The sequence below is a fragment of the Odocoileus virginianus genome, chromosome 33 (genome assembly GCF_023699985.2).
Source record: "Odocoileus virginianus isolate 20LAN1187 ecotype Illinois chromosome 33, Ovbor_1.2, whole genome shotgun sequence".
NCBI lineage: Eukaryota > Metazoa > Chordata > Mammalia > Artiodactyla > Cervidae > Odocoileus > Odocoileus virginianus.
In genome coordinates this window covers 37641799-37663006 of record NC_069706.1, presented here as the reverse complement: position 1 = coordinate 37663006, position 21208 = coordinate 37641799, and the positions used below count along the sequence as shown (strand labels likewise).

Genomic DNA, 21208 nt, shown 5'->3' with positions numbered 1-21208 from the left:
GTCTGGGACCCCAGTTCGGGTTCTGGCCACATCTCCAGTTGGTGGGAGACCCGGGGGCAGGTCTCCGCAGCCTCCTCGGGCCGTGTCCTCTCTGTCGACGAAGTGCACCCTCTGGGACCACAGTGGCCCGGGATGACGGAGGCGCAGCGAGTGAGGCCTGCCGTGGGCCGGGCCTGCAGCTGCGCTTAATTTAGTCCGTAGGGGTTCACAAGGCCGGTTCTGTCCCAAGCCCCTTTCAGGCCCCCAGCAGTGGCTCTGTTCTCAGTCCCACGATGTACCACATCACCTCCCTGTCCGTTCTGACGTCTGCCCTGAGAACAACCTAAAACACGAGGCTCCGCTTGAGTTCATGATGAAGTTATGCTGTGAAAATGCTCTGGCACTCATACATCTATAATTTATGCACCGATAAAAAAAATTATGTGTCGTAAAACGAAGCAGCCGCTTTGGGAAACAGTCTGGCAGTTCTCCAAAACATTAAAGGGTTTACCTCAACCGCCCAGCAAGGCACTGGGTCGTGAGGTCTCCGTGGAAACTCGTCCTGCGGGGTTCAGGGCAGTGTTATTCATAGCCGCCTCCAAAATGGAGACCACTCAGATGTCCGTCAGCTGCCGAGTGGAGGGAAACTTGCAGCCACGCGTGGAGTATTGCTTGGAGTAAAGAGGAGCCAAGTACTGGCACCCAGTGCAGCGTGGGCGACCCCTGAAAACGTGATGCGGGAGGAAAGGAACCAGTCCGCAGGAGACCACGTGCTGTGTGGTTCTGTGGACAGGCAGTGTCCAGAACAGGCACAGCCTTAGAGGAAGAGGGTAGATAGCAGTTGCCAGGGACTCGGGAGGTTTAAGGGAGTTGCGGCTCCCTGTCCTGGGTTTCTTTCTGGGGTGATGACCATGTTGTGGCGCGAGATGGTGGTCACACCACTCTGGACACTAAAAACCCCCAGTTGTACACTGCAAACGGGTGCCCTGTGTGGTGTGCATAGCGCGGGGAGCTGGCACCGAAGCTCTGCTCGGGACACCTTCACCCCGCAGCACCTGGGGCAGCGGCGGGGACGCCGGCCAGGCACGTGCCCCGCGCCGCCGGGAGCCCACGGGCCTGTCCCGGGCCGGGTGCGACCGTGCTCCGAGGCCCTTGCACGCCCGCCAAAACCAGCTCAGACTGGCGTGGGGCTGTGAACTACGATCCAGCCACATCCACGGCTTTTACCAACAGAGTGTTTTGGTTTCTACCTGGGGAGCTTCATAGAATAAATACAAATCCCAGTAACATTTTGAATAAAAGCAGCGGTCAGCAGGTCGAGCTGGGGTAGCGACCCCGCGAGTGTGGAGGCCTGTGTGCCTGGGGGAGGCGGCGGCTCTAGAGAGGGGCCAGGATTAGGGTAGAAGGGGCTCCCGGAGCAGAAACGGGCCCGGGCCGGGGGCGGGGTAGGGCTGTGAGCGGGGCGCGGGGAGGGGCGGGGCGGGCAGCGCGGGGTGAAACATCTTTGCGGCAAGGCGGTAGCTTTGAGACGAGCGCCGCACTCTTGGCCTCTAATTAAATGTCACAGGGAAGGATTTCTGTGTACATCCGCTTCTCTCCGCGCTGCGGAGTCTACTGCGCGCTGGAAACCTCAGGGGCCCTTGAGGTTTCGCTGCCGGATCGCCTCGCTCCCGCCCGGCCGCAGGAGCAGGGCGGGGCCGGCGTGTTTACAAACAGCTGCCCTCTCTTTCCCAGCCCCTCCCTGCGCCCCAGGTCCCCGCGGATCGCCAGGGAGGGGGGCGGCGGCCCGGGTCGCGGTGTCCCCGTGGGGTGCCCCCCGCCCCCTCTCCCCAGCCTCCTTCGTTTGCCGGGTCTGCGCCCGCAGCCGGGTCGGTCGGCTCGCTGGGGCTCGGAGAGCCCGGTCTGGGCCCGCCCTCTCCAGGACTAGGTGGCGGCTGGACCAGCCGGAGCCGCCGGGCGGGGGTGGGGCGGGGGCGGGCGGTTTTTTCCTGAGCTGAAGTACTCCACCCAGAAAATGAATGAACTCTCTTTGAAACAAGTTCTGCTCTCTTAAGCAGCGTTTTGTTGACTTTTTTTCCTTTTCCCGTTTTGCACTGAACTGGTGTCTTTAAGAAAGAACCGATTGGTTAATCATTTTCTGGGTGTTACAAAATGAGACTAATCCTTAGAGCTGCAGTTTAAAGAAGACTGCTGGAATTGAACCCGAGAAGCGGGGAAGCACCGACAGAGCAGCCGACTGGTGGCTCAGACAGTAAAGAATCCGCCTGCAATGGGGGAGACCTGGGTTCGATCCCAGGGTCGGGAAGATCCCCTGGAGGAGAAAATGGCAACCCGCACGGGTATTCTTGCCTGGGGAATCCCAAGGACAGAGAAGCCTGGTGGGCTGCAGTCCATGGGGTCGCAAAGAGTCCGACAGGGCTGAACGTCTAAACACACAAGACTTCAGAAGCTATTTCTTGAGAAAGGCCTTTCTTGATTTTTCTAATTTAGAGATCACAAAACCAAAAGTAACCTGCTTTGTGGAATTCGTCCAAGGTTGGCGGAACCCTGTGTGAATTGAACATTAAGCCACTGGCCTCGGTTCCCACCTCTTGTCACCCTGACCTCGCAGTTCGTTCTGGCTTCACTGCGGCGGGAAAGTCGGTCCTTACTCTGCATCGTTGTGTCTTCCGAGTTCGGATGGGGCCTTAGAAGGCTGTTGTGTTTCTGACAGACTTTGGCTCCTACCTGAGGGTGATTTACTCCGCATTTCCGTTCTCCCGATGACCCGGAGAGGAGGCTGCCTGTGCGCCTGTGGCCCCCGCCGCAACCCCCGTCCCCCCGCCCTGCACCCCCACACCCACCTGGTCCCTTTCCTTATCTGGAAACTGGGGAAAGATAAAAATTGGCTCCTCGACACAGAGATGTGGCCTTCCGTGTTCTTTATGGTTCTCTTCCTGCTCTCCAGGAATCCGTGCCGGGGGCCTTTTGGCCGTAAATTGTCGAGAGGAGGTGGGCTGGGCTTGTTGTGCTGCGGTCCCGTCTCCAGGGGGACGCTGGGGCCCCGAAAAGACCCTGCCTCCAGTGTTCCTGGGTGTGCCTTCGGGGCAACGCCCGCCTGGCATCCTGCTGCCGGGCCCTTCCTTTCCAGATGACAACTGCGGTCCAGGAAGCAGGCAGAGCGAGCGGGAGGAGCAGAGGGAGGCCTGGGGCCCCCTGCCTGCCAGGAGAGAGAGGCTCTGGGAGGTCTGTTCTCACTGGGACGACGTGCATTTCAGACACCAGCTCCCCCTTCTGCAGTCACTTCCCGAGGTCTCACAGCACAGTTTCTCTTTCGGGGGCACAGACCTGCTTAAGAGAACTCTGAGAAACTGGCCTCCGTGAATTCTCTTGGCCTGTTCTTTGTTTTCTCCCCAGATTACAGAAATACTTTGTGAGCACTACGCAAAATAAGAGATGTTTCAGAAAGTGCAGGCCCCTCAGTGACGCTCCTGGAGAGAAGGCCGTGTCTACAGGGGCCTCTTGGTGTGAACGTGCAGAGGGCTCGTCCGATGGGTGTCAGTACTTGTGAGCCCGCCCCAGAAGGGCGCTGCGGAGCCCAGAGGGGCCTGCCGCTTGTTTTTCCTCCTGTCCCTCTCTCTGCCCCTTCCCTTGTCACTGCATCACTCGTGGCTGCACGTTAGACTGGTTCAGCGTGGCCTTGGTTGACCAGTTCACCCACAAGAGCCACGCGGCTCTTGCCAGTTTCTTACTTTTGTGGGCAGTTCAGCAGCCGGTCTGGTTTGAAGTCACCTCTCTGAGTGAGTGAGTGACTGAAAGTCGCTCACTGGTGTCCCGATTCTTTGCAACCCCATGGACTATACAGTCCATGGAATTCTCCAGGCCAGAATACTGGGGTGGGTAGCCTGCCCCTTCTCCAGGGGATCTTCCTAACCCAGGGACTGAACCCAGGTCTCCCGCGTTACAGGCGGATTCTTTACCAGCTGAGCCCCCAGGGAAGCCCTTCGCCTCTCTGAGACATCTATAAACGGCTTGTGCTGAGGCCATCAAACCCTGAGCTTTGATTATTTTGTTTACAATACTCATTAGGATCTTGAGCCACAGGATTTTAAGAACAGCGATTAAAAGACAGAGATCTCTTCAAGAAAACAAGAGATACCAAGGGAACATTTCATGCAAAGTTGGACACAATAAAGGACCTATGCACCTAACAGAAGGAGACGATATTAAGGAGAGGTGGCAAGAATACACAGAACTATACAAAAAAGATCTCAATGACCCAGATAACCACGATGGTGTGATCACTCACCTAGAGCCAGAATCCTGGAATTCGAAGTCAAGTGGGCCTTAGGAAGCATCACAACGAACAAAGCTAGTGGAGGCAATGGAATTCCAGTTGAGCTATTTCAAATCCTGAAAGATGATGCTGAGAAAGTGCTGCCCTCAATATGCCAGCAAATTTGGAAAACTCAGCAGTAGTCACAGGACTGGAAAAGGTCAGTTTTCGTTCTAATCCCAAAGAAAGACAATCCAAAGAATGTTCAAACCACCGCACAGTTGCACTCATCTCACACGCTAGGAAAGTATTGCTCAAAATTCTCCAAGCCAGGCTACAACATTATGTGAACTGAGAAATTCCAGATGTTCAAGCTGGATTTAGAAAAGGCAGAGGAGCCAGAGATCAAATTGCCAACATCCATTGGATCATATAAAAAGCAAGAGAGTTCCAGAAAAACATCTGCTTTACTAAACTACGCCAAAGCCTTTGACTCTGTGGGTCACAACAAACTCTGGAAAATTCTTCAAGAGATGGACCTGCCCTGCTTCCTGAGAAACCTGTATGTAGGTCAAGAAGCAACAGTTAGAATTGGACATGGAACAGTGGACTGGTTCCAAATCAGGAAAGTACGTCAAGGCTGTATATTGTCAGCTTGCTTCCTTAACTTATATGCAGAGTACATCATGTGAAACGCTAGGCTGGATGAAGCACAAGCTGGAATCAAGATTGCCGGGAGAAATATCAGTAATCTCAGATATGTAGATGACACCATCCTTATGACAGAAAGCAAAGAGGAATTAAAGAGCCTCTTGATGAAAGTGAAAGAGGTGAGTGAAAAAGCTGGCTTAAAACTCAACATTCAAAAATGAAGATCATAGATAGCATCTGGTTCCATCACTTCATGGCAAGTAGATAGGGAAGCAGTGACAGACTTTTATTTTCTCAGGTTCCAAAATCACTGCAAATGGTGACTGCAGCCATGAAATTAGAAGACGCTTACTCCTTGGAAGGAAAGTTATGACCAACCTAGACAGCATATTAAAAAGCAGAGACATTACTTTACCAACAAAGGTCTGTGTAGTCAAGGCTATGGTTTTTCCAGTGGTCATGTATGGATGTGAGAGTTGGACTATAAAGAAAGCTGAGTGCCAAAGAATTGATGCTTTTGAACTGTGGTGATGGAGAAGACTCTTGAGAGTCCCTTGGACTGCAAGGAGATCCAACCAGTCCATCCTAAAGGAAATCAGTCCTGAATATTCATTGGAAGGACTGATGCTGAGGCTGAAGCTCCAATGCTTTGGCCACCTGATGTGAAGAACTAATTCATTGGAAAAGACCCTGATGCTGGAAAAGATTGAAGGCGGGAGGAGAAGGGGACGACAGAGGATGAGATGGTTGGATGGTATCACCAACTCAATGGACATGAGTTTGAGCAAGCTCCGGGAATTGGTGATGGACAGGGAGGCCTGGCGCGCTGCAGTCCATGGGGTCGCAGAGTCGGACACGACTGAGCTGAAGAAAGCAGAGGCTTCTGCAGGCCGGCCACGCCCCCCAGTCCTCAGGCCCCCTCAGCACCTCCTCAGTCCGGTTCCTCAGCCTCAGATCATCAGCCTGCCCACCAGATCATCGTCCCAAGCCCGTGGGATACAGGGCTTGGCTTTTCCTCCTCACCGTCCGCATGGTGAGAGCAGCGTCACAAGTGTTGGTTACTGTCCCCTTAGCGGCCGTGTGCCGGTCACACTGTTCAGCCTGAACTCCTGGGACTGGCCGCCCCTGGAGCAGGCAGCTCTTTGCTCAAGCCTGGCGTCCCAGCAGGGCCCATCTAGAGATGCCCTGTGTGTTTACTCTGTGAATCTTCCCTGTTGTGCTGACGGTCAGGGGATTTGACGTGGACTAGGAAACTCCCTTGGGGGACATTCAGTGTGGTGGTCAATTCCTCCAGTCATCTCTGAATCGCACATTCTCCGCCCAGAGATATCCTGCTCGCCTGCCTCCTGCTCTGCCCCACCCCCCACCCCTGGACCTGTGACCCCAGGGCGGCCGGGTACCAGGCACAGCCCTCTGGGCCCAGGCCAGCCCGCGGGGACACTGAATGGGGCTTATTGAGGCTGGGGCCACCGTGCACGTGGACACACGTTCTCCAGGCCAAGCCCCCTAGGCCTTCCGGGCATCAGCGGTGCCCTGTGCCCGAGGAAGCTTCCCCGGGGAGGGTGTCAGCACCAGCCTCCCCCCCCATGGAAAGCGGCCTCCCCTCCCACTGGAGAGCCAGTCTTGCTGCCTGTTCACTGTTTCCACTGGAAACTGTTCTGTGAGGGGTGACAGCCTTTCCTCTGGGTTTTGCCTTTGGGGCATTAGATGTAAACCTTCTGAGATGTTTTACAAAGTATGGACTTGGGACGGGCAGTGGACCCCAGTGCCCAAGCCCAGAGTCCCGTCTGCCATCTGCACTGATCAGGATGCCCCGTGGGTCACGCAGGTCAGATGCCAGCAAGGTTTTCCCAGATGGAACCCTGCGCACCCACCAAACTGGACATCACCTGAATCTGTCTGCTGGGGGCTGGTATGTTTCTGGGGGACGCGTCTCACCCCTGTGGTCAAAGAATGGACCAAGTGTTGCCCGAAGTGGTGCCGAACCCATCCGGGACTGGAGCCTGTGCCCCGGCGCCTCTGCACTGGCGGGTCCTGCAGCATTTTCAGGAGAGACTCTCCCCCTCTCCCCACCCCCATCCGAGTTGAACCCCCATGTGCTGTGGTGTTTGGCTCCCCGATGGACACATCTGGAAACCTGATGCTGAGTGTGTAAACGTGTTACCAGTAAGACACTTTCCCTCCCCTCCCATCTTACTTTAAAAGCTTGGGTTTTGTATGTTTGGTTCAAAATGAAATTCAGAAAGAGCTGCTTTTATTACTGCTTCCTACCTCTCAGCAGCTGGTTTATTATTGTTGGTTAAAGTGTCTATACTCGCAGGACTTAACTCGTCTCTGTATCTGCGGAGTCTAGCTGAGAGGGGAATGATTCCTGAAAATTCCCACCTGGGTTTCTGGGATTCCCAACCCCAAAGGGGGTGACGGTAGTGGAATTCATCATTAATATCACCTGCCCCCTTTTTCTCAGTCACAGTGTTTTGCTTTTTCCTTCATCCCTCCCTGAGATCGGTAACTATCTCTTGAGCCCCTCCTGGGAACCACAGAGGGCTCCCCACCTTGGAGGAGCAGGGCAGGGCAGCCAGAGAGGGGCTCCGCGCGTGTCCAGGAAACTGGAACGGAGGGCTTTCATGTGAATCTGACTGACGGGGGAGTTGGGGGCATCTTGTCCCATGGACAGTGAGGGGAGACGCCCTCCGGGGCGGTGGGGAGTGGGCCTGGGAGGCCCCCCTGCAGGTGAGGCGGATGCGGGGGGCGCTGGGGATGCGTGGAAGGAGACGGTGACCACCGAGCTCTGGTCAGCCCCCAGCTCGGGACACTTCATACCTGGATTTGTGGCCCACTTTTAGAGTTTATGGCGGTTTTCTCTGAATACTTTCAATTTTCAAAATCAAACTTTCCACACGGCTTGACAACCGCAGCCTACTCGTTCGCGGCAGGAACCGGGCCACGCCTGTTGGTGGAACCCTGGGCGGGGCGGGCTGGGCGGCCTTTGCGCCGAAAGCACTGCGGCACGGAGGGGGAGCCCCGCCGTTTCCCGCCCCCGGACCGGCGCGCGGCTTCCCACCGGAGAGGAACGCGGGGCCCGGGGCCGGGGGCGCGGGGTGGGGGACCGGCCGAGCACGTGTCTCCGCGCGGCCTCCCCTCGGGCGCCCCCGTGTGGCCGAGTGAGCGCACCGCGCCCCCTCGGTGCAGCGCGGACGTCCCGTAGGGCCGGACAGCGGCGGCCTCCGTCCAGGGTCGGACCTCAGGACGTGTCCTTTCTCTCCGCAGTGTCCCCAACTCCTGCCCAGCCAGCCCCCGAGGGGCCGGTTCCTCCAGCTACCGCTCCGTCCAGAACGTGACCTCCGACCTGCAGTTGGCCGCAGAGTACGCCGCGAGGGCCGCTGAGCAGCAGGCCGACACGTCCGGAGGGGACAGCCCCAAGGTCTCAGCCCTGGGCGTGCCGGCCGGTGCCCGGCAGGCGCAGGTGTCCCTGCCCCCCTCCCCGAGCCCCGCTTGTCCCGTCCGCGGGCCGGGTCAGCTCCAGAGCCTCCTCACGGCCTCCAGGAGGGCGTCAGGCTTCTCACCTCTCGGCTTAGTCTTAGTTCATTCCCATCAAGACAGCTGTCCTTAAATCAGTTGGCAGAGGAGGTGGGAAATTTTAGAATCAAACGTGACTTTCCCCCATGAGGCAGAATCGGCTCCTCCTAGTCTAAACCCCCAGGAGGAGGTGGGGATGATGTTCTTAGACACCCCAAGAACCTGTGTCCTCGCTGGAGAGGGGTGGCTGGATTGGAAACGCCTCTCTCCTGGCTCACCCCCTCGTCTGCGCCCCCAGGACGAGTCGAAGCCGCCGTACTCGTACGCTCAGCTCATCGTGCAGGCCATCTCGTCCGCGCAGGACCGGCAGCTAACCCTGAGCGGCATCTACGCACACATCACCAAGCATTACCCTTACTACCGCACGGCCGACAAGGGCTGGCAGGTGAGCCCCTTCCCGCTCCCCGGGGCCATGCACTGTGAGCCCCCCACCCCATCCTGGAGCCCACACCGACCCTCCTGGGAGCATCTACGCACACATCACCAAGCATTACCCTTACTACTGCACGGCCGACAAGGGCTGGTAGGTGAGCCCCTTCCCGCTCCCCGGGGCCGTGCACTGCGAGCCCCGCACCCCATCCCGGAGTCCACACCGACCCTCCTGGGAGCCCACAGACAGGAAGGTGTCCACAGGCTCGGCACGGGGCGCTCCTGTGCGGCCTTGCAGACACGCCTCCCCGCTCTCCACAGACCCTTTCTGGTTTAGGTTCATGAGACCTTCACCCAGCGTGCTAGTTGGCTCAGCACGTGTTCTGAACCTGGCGTCCCCCGGACTAGAGCTCGTCCTAAATGTTTTGGCTTTTCTGTAAGGGCTGCTCGTGAGTCCGTGCCGAATTTTCACAGGCACAACCGATGTGACACCTCTGTGCTTGGGGCCCCTCCATCCCTGACCCCAAGCTTGGGTGGCCGGGCCCCTGCGCGGGTCAGACCCACACCCGCCGTGACCGGTGACTCCCCGCTCTGCCCACAGAACTCCATCCGCCACAACCTCTCCCTGAACCGCTACTTCATCAAGGTCCCCCGCTCCCAGGAGGAGCCAGGGAAGGGGTCCTTTTGGCGGATAGACCCTGCCTCGGAGACCAAGCTGGTGGAGCAGGCGTTCCGGAAACGGAGGCAGCGGGGCGTCTCCTGCTTCCGCACCCCCTTCGGGCCGCTGTCGTCCAGGTGAGCCCCCACGGCTGCAGCCAGTGAAACCGCTTCACCTTTTCTCGGAGAGACCAGCTCGGCCCGAGAGGCAGGGAGAGGGTGTCAGCCGGACTCCCACGATGACCTCTGCTCTCCGGGTGTCAGTTTGTCCCGGGGGCAGTTCCCAGCAAGGCTGCTGTTCTTAACGTAGAAGCACAAGCCGCTTTCCTGGGGGCTTGGCCGGGCCCGTCGGAGGTGAACGCGCTGGTCGTGGCCTTCGCCAGGCCCCGGATCGCGGGGTGGTGGTTTGTGCGGCGGGCGGCCGGCTGTGGCTACGGGAGCGTCAGGGTCGGGCAGCACTCAGGTGTGCTCACTGCCACAGTCCTGTCTCCCCGTCTCCTAGGAGCGCCCCAGCTTCACCCACCCACCCCGGGCTGATGTCCCCACGTTCCAGTGGCCTGCAGACTCCAGAGTGCCTGTCCCGGGAGGGCTCGCCCATTCCACATGACCCTGACTTTGGGGCCAAGTTAGCTTCTGTTCCCGAGTACCGCTATTCCCAGAGCGCACCCGGTAAGCCCGGCCTCGCCCTCTTGCCTGATGCCCCAGGACTCAGAGCCGCGAGCCCCCCAGCAGGGCGCGTGCAGGGCCCTGCTGACCCGGCCCCTCCTCTACAGGCTCTCCAGTCAGCGCCCAGCCGGTGATCATGGCCGTGCCGCCCCGGCCGCCCAGCTTGGTGGCCAAGCCCGTCGCCTACATGCCGGCGTCCATCGTGACGGCCCAGCAGCCCTCGGGCCACGCCATCCATGTGGTGCAGCAGGCGCCCCCGGTCACCATGCTCAGGGTGGTCACCACCTCCGCCAACTCCGCCAACGGATACATTCTCGCCAGCCAGGCCGCAGCGGGGGGCGCCCACGAGGCGGCGGGCACGGCTGTGCTGGACCTGGGCGGTGAGGCGAGAGGTGAGCTGCCCGTACGGTCACCTTGGCGGGGTCGCATCTGGGTCTCGTGGGTCTTCAGAAGGTGGAGTCATCAGCCTGGGCCGTGGGGCTCAGGCCATCTCAGGCAGGGTGTCTCTGTGGGGCCGCCTCTCGTCCCTTCCCCTGTTTTCCGGGGGGGGAACGTTCCTATGAAGCAGCACTGATCATCTTTTGAAATGCCACTCCCCGCAAGCAGCATCTGGGGTGCTGGGCGCCCCTGGACTAGGTGTGGGGCCTCAGACTGGAGCCCCCCAGTGAGGGCTCCTTAGATGTCCTTCAGAGTGATAGTCACGGAGTCCTGAGTTAGAAGTCAGGGTCCCAGGGGATTAACGCAGTGACTGTTGGGAACACGAGCAGTGCTGTCAGAGGCCCTGGAGCCAACACTAAATCAAGCAGTGTCTTAGGGACGGCGGGCGGCTCATCCCAGCAGTGACGTCCCTCCTGATCCTGCCTTAATGATGACATTTTGGTGAGAGAAAGCTAGGTTATAGCTCCAGGTGCAAGTCGTTTCATTCCAAACAATATGCTTGCTTTCTCAGATTAAACTTGCTTTGGTCAAAGTATACAGTATTTCAATTTCTACCTGGAATCCTATGGCTTGTATTTCTCTTGTTTCATAACATTCCATCAGTGGGGGTTTCCTGCTGAGAACCCAGGTCTTTGCCCAGTGTCCTGGCTTTGGGACCTTGGCCCCCCATCCCCTGGGGGCACCCCCGCGGGGTCGTGACCATGGCTCTGATGCGCGCCGCCCCCACAGGCCTGGAAGAGAAGCCAACCATTGCACTCGCCACCATCCCCGCCGCCAGCCGGGTGATCCAGACGGTGGCCAGCCAGATGGCCCCAGGGGTCCCGGGACACACGGTCGCCATCCTGCAGCCAGCCACGCCAGTGACCCTGGGGCAGCACCACCTCCCGATCCGCGCCGTCACTCAGAACGGCAAGCACGCCGTCCCCACCAGCAGCCTCGCCAGCAATGCTTACGGTGAGGCCCCGCCTGGGGCGGCCCCCTCTCTGCCCCCCTCGGCCCTGAGCGCCAGCCTGGCCAGGGTCAGCGCAGCAAGCGTGTCCCCCCAGTTCCTCCGGCCAGTGTCCTGAGCACTCACTCTGGGTCCGGGCTGGGATTTGAAGCCAAGGCAGCCCCGAGGGAGCACCGTGCCGGAGCAGAGTCTGAGGGACGGGAAGGCGCTCGGCGCCGTGCAGGAGGCGGGGGCGCTCCGAGGCGCAGGGCCCGACCCACTGGGGTGATGTGGGCGCCGTCACGGTGTCCAGAGGGATCCTGGCACGGAAGCAGCCGAAGCACCGTGCCGGAGCAGAGTCCGAGGGACGGGAAGGCGCTCCGAGGCGCAGGGCCCGACCCGCTGGGGTGATGTGGGAGCCGTCACGGTGTCTAGAGGGATCCTGGCACGGAAGCAGCTGAAAGAGCGGGGACAGGGTTGGAGGCCCCGCGTGGTGGGGGCCGGGAGGGGCTCTCCCCGGGAGCTGCCCGCCGGCCATACCGGAGGCGCCAGGCGTGCGGGGAGCGGGCCACCCGCCTCTCCCTGCCCGCCCTGGCGTGGCAGCGCCGGCCCGCCCAGCTCCGCAGCGTGACTCTCTCTCTCTCCACCCTAGCCCTCACCAGCCCTCTGCAGCTCCTTGCGGCCCAGGCCAGCTCGTCCACGCCAGTGGTGGTCACACGCGTGTGTGAGGTGGGGCCCGAGGAGCCGGCGGCCACCAGCACAGCGCCCCCCACCGCCGCCGCCGCCTCGCCCACCGGGGAGCCCGAGGTCAAGAGGTCCCGAGTGGAGGAGCCCATGGGGACTGTGACTGCACAGGCTGGCGTGATGGCAGCCGCCGGCGCGCAGGGCCCCGGGACCGGGGAGTGACATCGCGGCGTGGAGGTGGAGTGGGACACACGCCAGACGGAGCTCCGGGGCGGAGCGGGGCGGCTGACCCCGCCGCCCCTGGGACTGAGACGGGCCGAGCTTGGGCGGGCAGGATGCCTCCATCCGCCTGCACCCAGACACTCGTCCTCCTGCACCTCTCTCCTGCCCCTGCTCTGGTTTCAAACAAAAACACATAAATGCGTTCAGACAGCTGATTGTACGATTCTGGAATTCTTTGTCTTCGTTTCCTTCTCCCCCCCCCAGCACCACCTTTTCTTCCCAAGCCTTTCGCCAAGAGCGTGGGGAGAAGGTCGCAGCCCAGCGTCTCCGGGAATGTGTCCAGGCAGCCCGGCCCCACACAGAAGCCAGGCTCCTGGAGCGGCCTTCACCCCCAGACGGGACAGAAGCACAGGCCGGGGGCGCCAGCCCTGTCTGTAAGCAACTAGACCCGGGCGAGAGAGACGCAGAGCCGCCAGCTGTCAGACTGTCCCTGTCTCTGCTGCTTCTAAAGTGACACCGAAAGTGTCAGCATTAACTGGACGGAGGGGACGGGTCCGGTCTGGCTTTGGGCCCCATGTGATTCCGGTTTTGTTGAAAGGCGGAATTGAGGCTTCACCAACGGCCTGAGACAGACGCAGAAGGGATCGCCCGTTCCTGCGGTTTCCACCCGTAGACGGTTCAACAGCTGGGAAGGTGTGGGTCTTCCCGGCATCGGTCCCCATCCCCACAGAGAGTGAACTCTTGCCGTTTCGTCTGCTAACTTCAAGGAAGACCGACGGCCTCCCGGACTGGAGCTCAGGGCAGGGAGCTGTTTGGATGAGAGGTCTGCCTGCAGTGTCTGCCCTCGTCCCGGCCACACCAGCTTGCTGGGGGCAGAAGGAGATGGCCACCCCCACGGGAGGACAGTCATGCCAAGTGGCCCCGTTTCCCGGTAGCTCTGACGTCCGGGGGCCCCTCGGCTGCCCACCCAGCCTCCTCAGCAGCTGCCAGGGTCTCTACTGCCCGACAGCCTGCCTGCCGTTACTGACCAGAACCGGCTCTGCCACCCCGGCGTTCTCTGTGGCTTCCTGTCTGGGGTGAGTGCGGAGCATGAGAGTCAGCGGATCGAGACAGGCCTCCGGCATCGCCTGGCTGGCCCCGCAGGTCCTGGGCAGGGCTGGGGGGCCGTCGTCTCTTTCTCTTCCGTCACTGCTGAGCCCTGGGCCTGCTCGCTCACAGACCGTCCTCTGCGCCACAGCTCGCCTCCCCCGGAGACAGACGCCAGGCCTGCCGGCCGGAGGACACGCCCAGCTCTGGCCCCTCCGCCTGGCCCGACCAGTCTGGCCCTATACTCTGTTCTCCTGACTGCGAGGCATTTTGGTTTCTGTGCGTTACCTTTGACACCCTCACTCTTTTATCCTGGCAGTGGTTCAGGGAGAAAGGAGTGGCGGGGGGAGGTGTGCGTGGCTGGAACTGGGAGGGAGTCTGGACGGGGTGTCCTCAGGGACATTCTGCCACGTGGCGAGCATGTGCCTTTCTAGCTCCTTCTGGGCAGAAGGGACCCTGTGGGGCCAGGTCCAGGGGACCAGCCACTCCAGGTTCCTGGTGAGCCTCTGGGTGAGCTCTTGGTCATCTCCCCAGATGGCCCGTGGCACCCGCCAGCACTTGTTCTGAGACCAGGAGGTCAGGAGTGGGCAGCTCCCCAGGGAAGATGCTGCTGTAGCTGGAAAGGTCCCTGGTCTCCACAGAGTCCCCCAGGCCGTGGGTCCACACCCGCCCGCCCCCAACACACGTGTCGGCAGGAGCCAGAGAGGCCAGGAGATCCGGCAGCTGTGGCCTTCCACACACCTGGGTTGTGGCACGTTGAACCGACCCACCCGAGGCTGGAAAGTCAACCTGGCCTGACGCTGGGGCCATGGCCACCTCGGGCCACACAGGGGCTGGACTCTGCAGAGGGTCAGCTGGGTGGGCGGCTCGGGCCCTGTCATCACAGCAGCTCACTCTCCATCCGGGTACCAGGCCCGCCTGTCCGGCTGCGCTCCACGAGTCATCACCTTTACCAGCGCCAGACATGGGAGGACACCGCTCTGCACGGCGGGGAGTCCCAGAAATCCCTGCCCTTACCCCTCTGAGCGCCCTCCCCTCCGGCCAGTGTCACCGGCTCGGTGAGTGTCCCTGGTCCGCCACCTGCTTCTCTACGTGAAGCTCCGGGTCGCCTGGCACTGTCGAGTGCGGAGCCAGTGGTCCAGGTCCTCCCCCCAACCCCGGGATCCCTTATGAGGTCGGGGTCGCACTAGGGGGCCCACCCGGGCCGGACGCCGTCACTTCCTCCTCCCTCGCTGCAGGGGGCCTGCAGTCTCTCTCTGCCGCCTGGGTGGCTCACGTTGGCAGTGTGCTGTTTGTGAGAGGTGGTTTTTTCTACTTCAGAATTAAGCCAAATGGAGAAGGTGAAAAGTGGACGTCTGAGCTGCTAATGAACATGCACTGGTGATTCTCAGGCGGGAGGAGGTGGGCTTGGTGGGGCCGCCAGGCTGCTGGCTGCTTACCCAGACCCCGCTGGGCCTGGAGGGAGATTGGTTTAGGTCACAGCAGGCCTTGTTCAGCTGGCGCTCTCACTTCCCCTAAAGAAAGGTCTGCGTGGACTGTCAGAGTGAGCCGCCCGGCTCACGGGGCACGTCCCGAGGTCTCTAGACAGAAACTCCTTCACTGGCCCCTTGAAATTCAGGAGGAGAAAGAATTTTTTGGCTTTTTTTCTTTGGTCAGTTTCTTTCTTTTTGGAGGCAAAGACAAGACTGAACGTGAGTGCGTGTTAGAGAAGAGGGTCCTTTGCGCGAATCCTTTAGGGGTTAGACTGGGGCAGTTGAGGTGGAGAAGGAGCTGTCTTCTTCCCAAGCCCCAGGTTCTGCTTTGCCCCGAGATGGCTTTGTCTGGGTTGGGGACAGCCGTGCCCCCGGGAACTGACTTCGGGCGCCATCAAGCTCACGGCTGCCCCCCATGGCTTCAGTGCCAGCTAAGCAGCGCGCTGCCTGTTCTAGAATAAGTTACCAAAAATGATGGTGAGGCGCTGCAAGTAGGAATGGATGGAGCTGCTAGACAGGCCCCGGGGTGGGGGGCGGGTGCCAGTGGGAGCCTCACCCTTGCGGCCAGCTGCTGGAGGCTGCCCTTGGGGATACCTCTGCCCAGAAGCAAGGTGACTTACCACGCTTCATTTATGTTATTCACACGTGCTGCTACGAGGCGGGGATGGACCCCAGAAGGAGGGGGGCTCTCTGGGGGGAGCGGGTAGGAGCAGTGGCTTCTGTCCATGGTCCTCAGGCTGCTCTCACGTGTTTCATGAACTCTCATCTCACTCGTCCCCTCCTCCAGGCCTGATTGCATCGTGTGGACCCGCCCTTCCTGCTGGGGCCCCAACCTCTTGCCTTTTCTCTCACCCCCAGAAGCTGCTCCCCCCTGGGTCCGAGGGCCAGTCTGGGCCATCCATCACCACGCAGCCCCTGGGGTGGCCTCATCCGACTGTGAGGGGCCCACCCGGAGTCACAGCCGCCCTTCAGCATGCTGTGTTTGACACACACCACGAGCGTCTGCTCTGAATGGAAATAGAAAGCGGGCCCGTTGGCTGAGTGTGTTCAGGGAAAGTAGTTTTGCTCTTCTGCTGAGAACGGTCACTTGCCGTCCCCCCCCACCAGCACCGCCAGGCTATCGGGGCATCCCTGTGGAAAGCCTGTACACTGGGCTCAGGCTGAGGCTCCGCTCTGCCCCCAGCCACGGGGTCATCCCCTCCTGCCCTCATCCCCAGGGACATAGGAGACTCAGCAGAGGAAAGAGGTTGGAAGGATTCATGTCTCTGGGTTTGACAAGACCCCCCCTCTGTCCCCATCATGTCTGAGTGAATGTCCCAGCAGCCGCCTTGAGGTCTGATTGTCTGCAAAACTTGCCCTGCCCTGGCTCCCAGCTGCAGGCCTGGCCCCACCCCCCAGCTGCAGGCCTGGCCCCGCCCCCAGCTGCAGGCCTGGCCCCGCCCAGTGACCCCGCCCACCGCCGGGTGACAGGAGCCCTCCTGCAGGCTCAGCGCTGACCAGGAGGGACGTCTGTGCTCCTGGCTTCACACGGCCCTGAGCTGGAGATCTCACGTAGGCGAGCCTCGGGGTGTGCAGCGTCTTTTCCTCTCCCTCTCAGTATTCTAGGGAAGACTGAGGGCTGCAGGCACTTTGATTTTAGGCATCTTTCTTTTTCTCCAAGGAGGAACCTCGCTCAGAGGATTTCATTCATTCCTTGGACCTGCTTGTCATGCGGGAAGCAACTGGGTTCAGGTCCTGAGAAGACAAATTCAGGAGGGGGAGGCGGGGAGCGGCAGCAGACAGGCTTCTCTACTTTGGTTAATGGGCTGAACACTGGCTGCATGGGACCCCTCGCCCCCGCCCCCAGCCCCGACGAGCTGGGGGTCTTCAGGTTACACCCTCCATCACCCTTTTGCTTCCAAGGGAGACAAGAGGTCTTCAAGCTACTCTCACTCTCTTGCCCCAGATAACTCTCTTGCGTTATCTTAAGAGTCAGAATTGGAAGAATTCGAGGTCATTATTCTTTGTTTGAGATCCTTTTTCTGCAATCCGTGGCTCATTGGACTCATCCAAATATTTATTGGTGGTTCACTCTGCATGAGAAACAGTGAAAAGTGCAGGGGAGTCCAGACCCAAGAGGGATGTGGCTGTTTAGCACTGTGAACCCCCTGGGCTAACATCTTGGTGGTCCCACTCACTAAAGATTCCATGCTGCTTATGTGAAGGTTTGTCTTAGTTGCTGGTGGCTCAGCTGGTAAAGAATCTGCCTGCAATGCAGGAGACCTGGGTTCAATCCCTGGGTTGGGAAGGTCCCCTGGAGAAGGGAAAGGCTACCCACTCCAGTATTCTGGCCTGGAGAAGTCCATGGACTGTATAGTCCACGGGGTAACAAAGTTGGACATGACTGAGCAACTTTCACTCACTCACTTACTTTCTTAGCTGCAGTGATAAGACTGGCCCCTCTCAAGCTGTTGCCGTGACCCCCAAAGAATGCTGTGAGCTGTCCTCAGATTCTGAGCACATTGGCTGAGCTGGAATGAGGCCTGTGAACCTGAAATGGATTTCTTGTGCATGAAGTTAACTGGCCAAAAGGCTATGGAACTACGCCTGTGGCTTCTTAAGATCTTAGCCTCTAAATTTCTGACTTAAGTTGGCCAAAAATAGTTTTAGTAAGTAAAAATAGGATTTAAAAATCAAACATTCTTAAGTCTGGCCTCTCCCAGCTTCCTTCCAGGATGGGCTTTCTGGGTACCTGGTCAAGGGGGACTGACCCTGTTTCATTTCTGCTTTAGGACAGGGACAGGGAGGAGAGACGAAAGTGTGTCCTTGATTCTTGCTTATATTCAGACCCAGATCCCGGGCAGCTTGGTGCACGTGGGCAAGGGATAAACCCAGCACGGATTTTTTTTCTTACCTGACAATTAGCCTGTAAAGATCCTTTAGCGGGGGCGGGTGTTGTTAGGGGGCGTGTCTGTGTGCTTCTTTTTTTTTTTCATGGTGGCCGTCTAAAGTTTTTTCCACAATACGTTTAATCATCAGTGCTTTTAAAAAGTGGCAGTATCCTGTAGAGTGGGACTTAGGCTCCGTGGTGTGTTGGGTGGGAGGCTGAAGTCACGTCGCGTGGCCGTGTTTCACCATCTGCATGTGGGTTCTGGCCTCTGGGGCACCCAGCAGGGACACACACCCCGACACCTGGGCAGGGCGGGGGGGGGGGGGGGGGCAAGTAGGGAGGGCTCACCTCAGCTAGGCCGGCCTGCATTTTCATTTCAAATGGGATACAGTATTTTTTTTTTAATAAGGAGCCATACTTTTTTTTAAAAAATGTTTGAGATCTGAATGTGATTTCTAATTGTACCAGCCGTTAATGTTTTAAAACTATAACAAAGTTTTAAAATTTCTACCTTTTTTTTTTTCATTTAACTGTTCTTTTATCTATTAAATTGTTGTATGTGGACGGGGAAGTTTTGTCTCTCCTCTTAGCATTTGTTTCTATAACCAGAAATAAAATTATATATTAAAGAAACAACATCAGGCTCCGCGTGGTCTTGTGAGCACTGCTGAGGGACAGACAGACAGAGAGGCAGGTGCCCTGGACACTCAGCTCCCCCTCTCAGCTGCGGGGAGTCGCCACCTGCTCTTTCACTGTTCAGTCGCTCTGTTGTGTCTAACTCTTTGCAACCCCACGGGCTGCAGCACCCCAGGCTTCCCTGTCCATCACCAACTCCCGGAGCTTGGTCACACTCATGTCCATAGAGTCGGTGATGCCATCCAACCATCTTATCCTCTGTTGCCCCCTTCTCCTTGTTCCTTCCATCTTTCTGAGCATCAGGGTCTTTTCCAACAAGTAGATGCTTTCTCGTGGTGCTGCCAGATTGACAGATCACCAGAAGGGGGCGCTCAGGCGTCAGCGCTGCAGGCTGCCTCTGACCAGGGTCTGATGAAGGTTCGTCACTGATCCGTCCAGTGTTTGTGACTCACGTGCCTTTCAGATCGCGCAGTGGCCTGCGATGCTAACTGAGCTTCCAGCACCTCTCCTCCTCCTTCTGGAACTCCACCACCGTTCCAGAGGGAGGATCAGTGAAGCCTTAATGCCACAGTAACAGGTTAATCACAGGTTGGGAGTTCAGCCATATAGCAAGCAAGAGCGAGAGTGGCAAGTTTGGGGAGCTACATTGGCTAATTAGCATCTTTTTTTTAACTGTTGAGGTCTTAAAAGGTTTGTTTTCAATGAAGACCTTAAAATAGCATTTTACACAAATGCAACGTTTTCGTAAGAAACAGTCAAATATCACCCTTGGTAATTCAATTGGATGTGTGTGGAGAGAGAGGACACAGTTCCCAGTGAAAGCTAAGCTCCCCTGTGACCCTGGGTGTGGACCAATGAGAAGTGAGTGCACATCCGCCCCAGTGCAGTCAGCCCTGGACTCGAGCCGTGCGCGTGGCTGAGGGAACCAGCAGACTCCCACCAGAACCACCGTCTGCTAGCTGCAGACCCAGCCTGCCGTGCTGTCTCGTGGTTCCAGGGCTGGGCCTCTGCCAGCCCACCCCTGCTGTGCCAGCTCCCCGACGTTGGGCAGCCTGATGCAGGGTGTGTGAGGTGGGGGGCATGCCTGGAAGGCTTTCTTCAGCTCCAGCAGGCGTCCTGACGACAGCAGCGGACAGCACCTGGTGGTCCCAGGCTGCGGGCCTCCTCCCGGGTCAGCATCAGCCCCGCCGGATCCCTCGGCCACGTCCCGGACTGCGACCCTTCCACCCTCTTCCCTTCCCTCCAGCATTAGGAGCAGCTGCTCCCCCTCCTCCCTCTCCGTTCCCCCACACCTTGCTGCAGTTCCTTGTCGAATCTTCTAATGAAATGACTTGCCTTCCATCTCCAGACCAGCCGCAGATGGACGCCAGGTGCCCCGAGTCAGGCTGACCTCGCGCAGCCTCCCCGCGGCACTTGGAACTCAACCCTGCATCCTGCAGCCTCTGGGACCCCATGTGTCCCTGGCTGTCCTCCCACTTCGCCAGCCGCTCCTCATCAGGCAACGGGCAGAGTGGCTCCGAGCTGACCGGGAGTCCGGAGGCCAGTTCGGATCCCTCCTCTTCCTACAGGTATGACCTTGGGCCCTGAGGCTGTTCTTTAGCGTCAGCCACCTCCTCCAGTAACAGCCCTCCTCGTAAGAGGCCAGACGGCTGCTGTGCAGTACGTGGCAGGCTTTCAGAGAGACAGCCTGTGACCAGGCTCCCTTCCCCAGTTCCGTTCCTGATGAGCGCTGAGCCGTCCCCTTTTTCCCCCATCCAGGGTCTTCCCCAACGCTCACCCTTCCAAGGCCTTGCTGACGTGCCCTATCCAAAGACACCCAACCTTACCCTCCCCTCTCCTCCCTTCATCATCCCTCCAGGGCTTTTGTCACCACTGAGCTGCACATGGTTACGTATTTGATAGCCATGTTTCTGGCTGTAAATTCCGTGAGGACAGGGCCTTAGCCTCCCCTGTTTCCCAGAACTTAAAACGCTGCCAAGCACAGTGCAGGGACACCAGCATTGCTTGTCCCATGAATGAATGACTCCACAATCCTCTTCATCCTCTCCTGCCCCATGGCCAAGGGAACGGCACCACCCTAAAAGGAGAAAGCTATTGGTACCTTGGGTTTTTCCCTGTTCCTCCTCGGGTGGTCCTTACCTAGCTCAGGAAGCCTCCCTCCTTCCCTCCCTCCTCTGGATCAGCCCCTTCTACACACCCATGCACGCACGTGCACGCGCGCACACATACATGGACTCTGGACCAGCCCTTTCTACACACACACACACACACACACCCAGTCCATTCTCTCCTGCCAGACAGCAGGCTGCGCTCAGGAGTATGTAAGCCCCCGGAAGCAGGCCTTCATGGTGCCTTCAGGACCTTCCCTCTGCCTTCCCCTCCCACCCCTTGGCCTGACACCCTCGGGGCTCATCTGAGGCACCCGGCCCTCACAGTGTACTCCTCCTGGTTCGGCTGTGACAGCATTTATCACGCTGGACTGTCACTGCGCAGAGGACCTGCCCTGTGTCCCCACGAGGTCTGTAGGGTGGAAATACTGTGGCCAGCACACCTTTCAGAATTTACTAGAATTTGACCTTCCCTCTCTGAGCCTGTTGCTCTTATCTGTAAAACGAGATACCCAGAAACTGTGATTATGGTGGGGGTTAAGTTGTTTTTTTCTTAAGCGGCAGGTACAGCCTACATTAGATGCAAAAATGAAATGGGAATTTTAGAAA

General features: G+C 58.8%; 1 protein-coding gene across 4 annotated transcripts in view; it reads left to right on the top strand.

Moving 5' to 3' along the window:
• FOXK1 (forkhead box K1) overlaps window positions 1-12638 on the top strand; it is a 211597-nt gene extending 198959 nt beyond the window's left edge. For 3 of the 4 annotated variants that reach the window (XM_070460496.1, XM_070460497.1, XM_070460495.1), the window contains 7 exons: window positions 8156-8351; window positions 8703-8849; window positions 9435-9628; window positions 9993-10159; window positions 10264-10548; window positions 11324-11548; window positions 12175-12638. In XM_070460496.1, coding sequence (XP_070316597.1) covers window positions 8156-8351; window positions 8703-8849; window positions 9435-9628; window positions 9993-10159; window positions 10264-10548; window positions 11324-11548; window positions 12175-12428 — 1468 coding nt within the window. In that variant the 3' untranslated portion in view covers window positions 12429-12638. The remainder of the gene's footprint in view (window positions 1-8155; window positions 8352-8702; window positions 8850-9434; window positions 9629-9992; window positions 10160-10263; window positions 10549-11323; window positions 11549-12174) is intronic. The other variant, XM_020874710.2, reaches the window with a different exon arrangement.
• Window positions 12639-21208: the final 8570 nt, after the last annotated feature.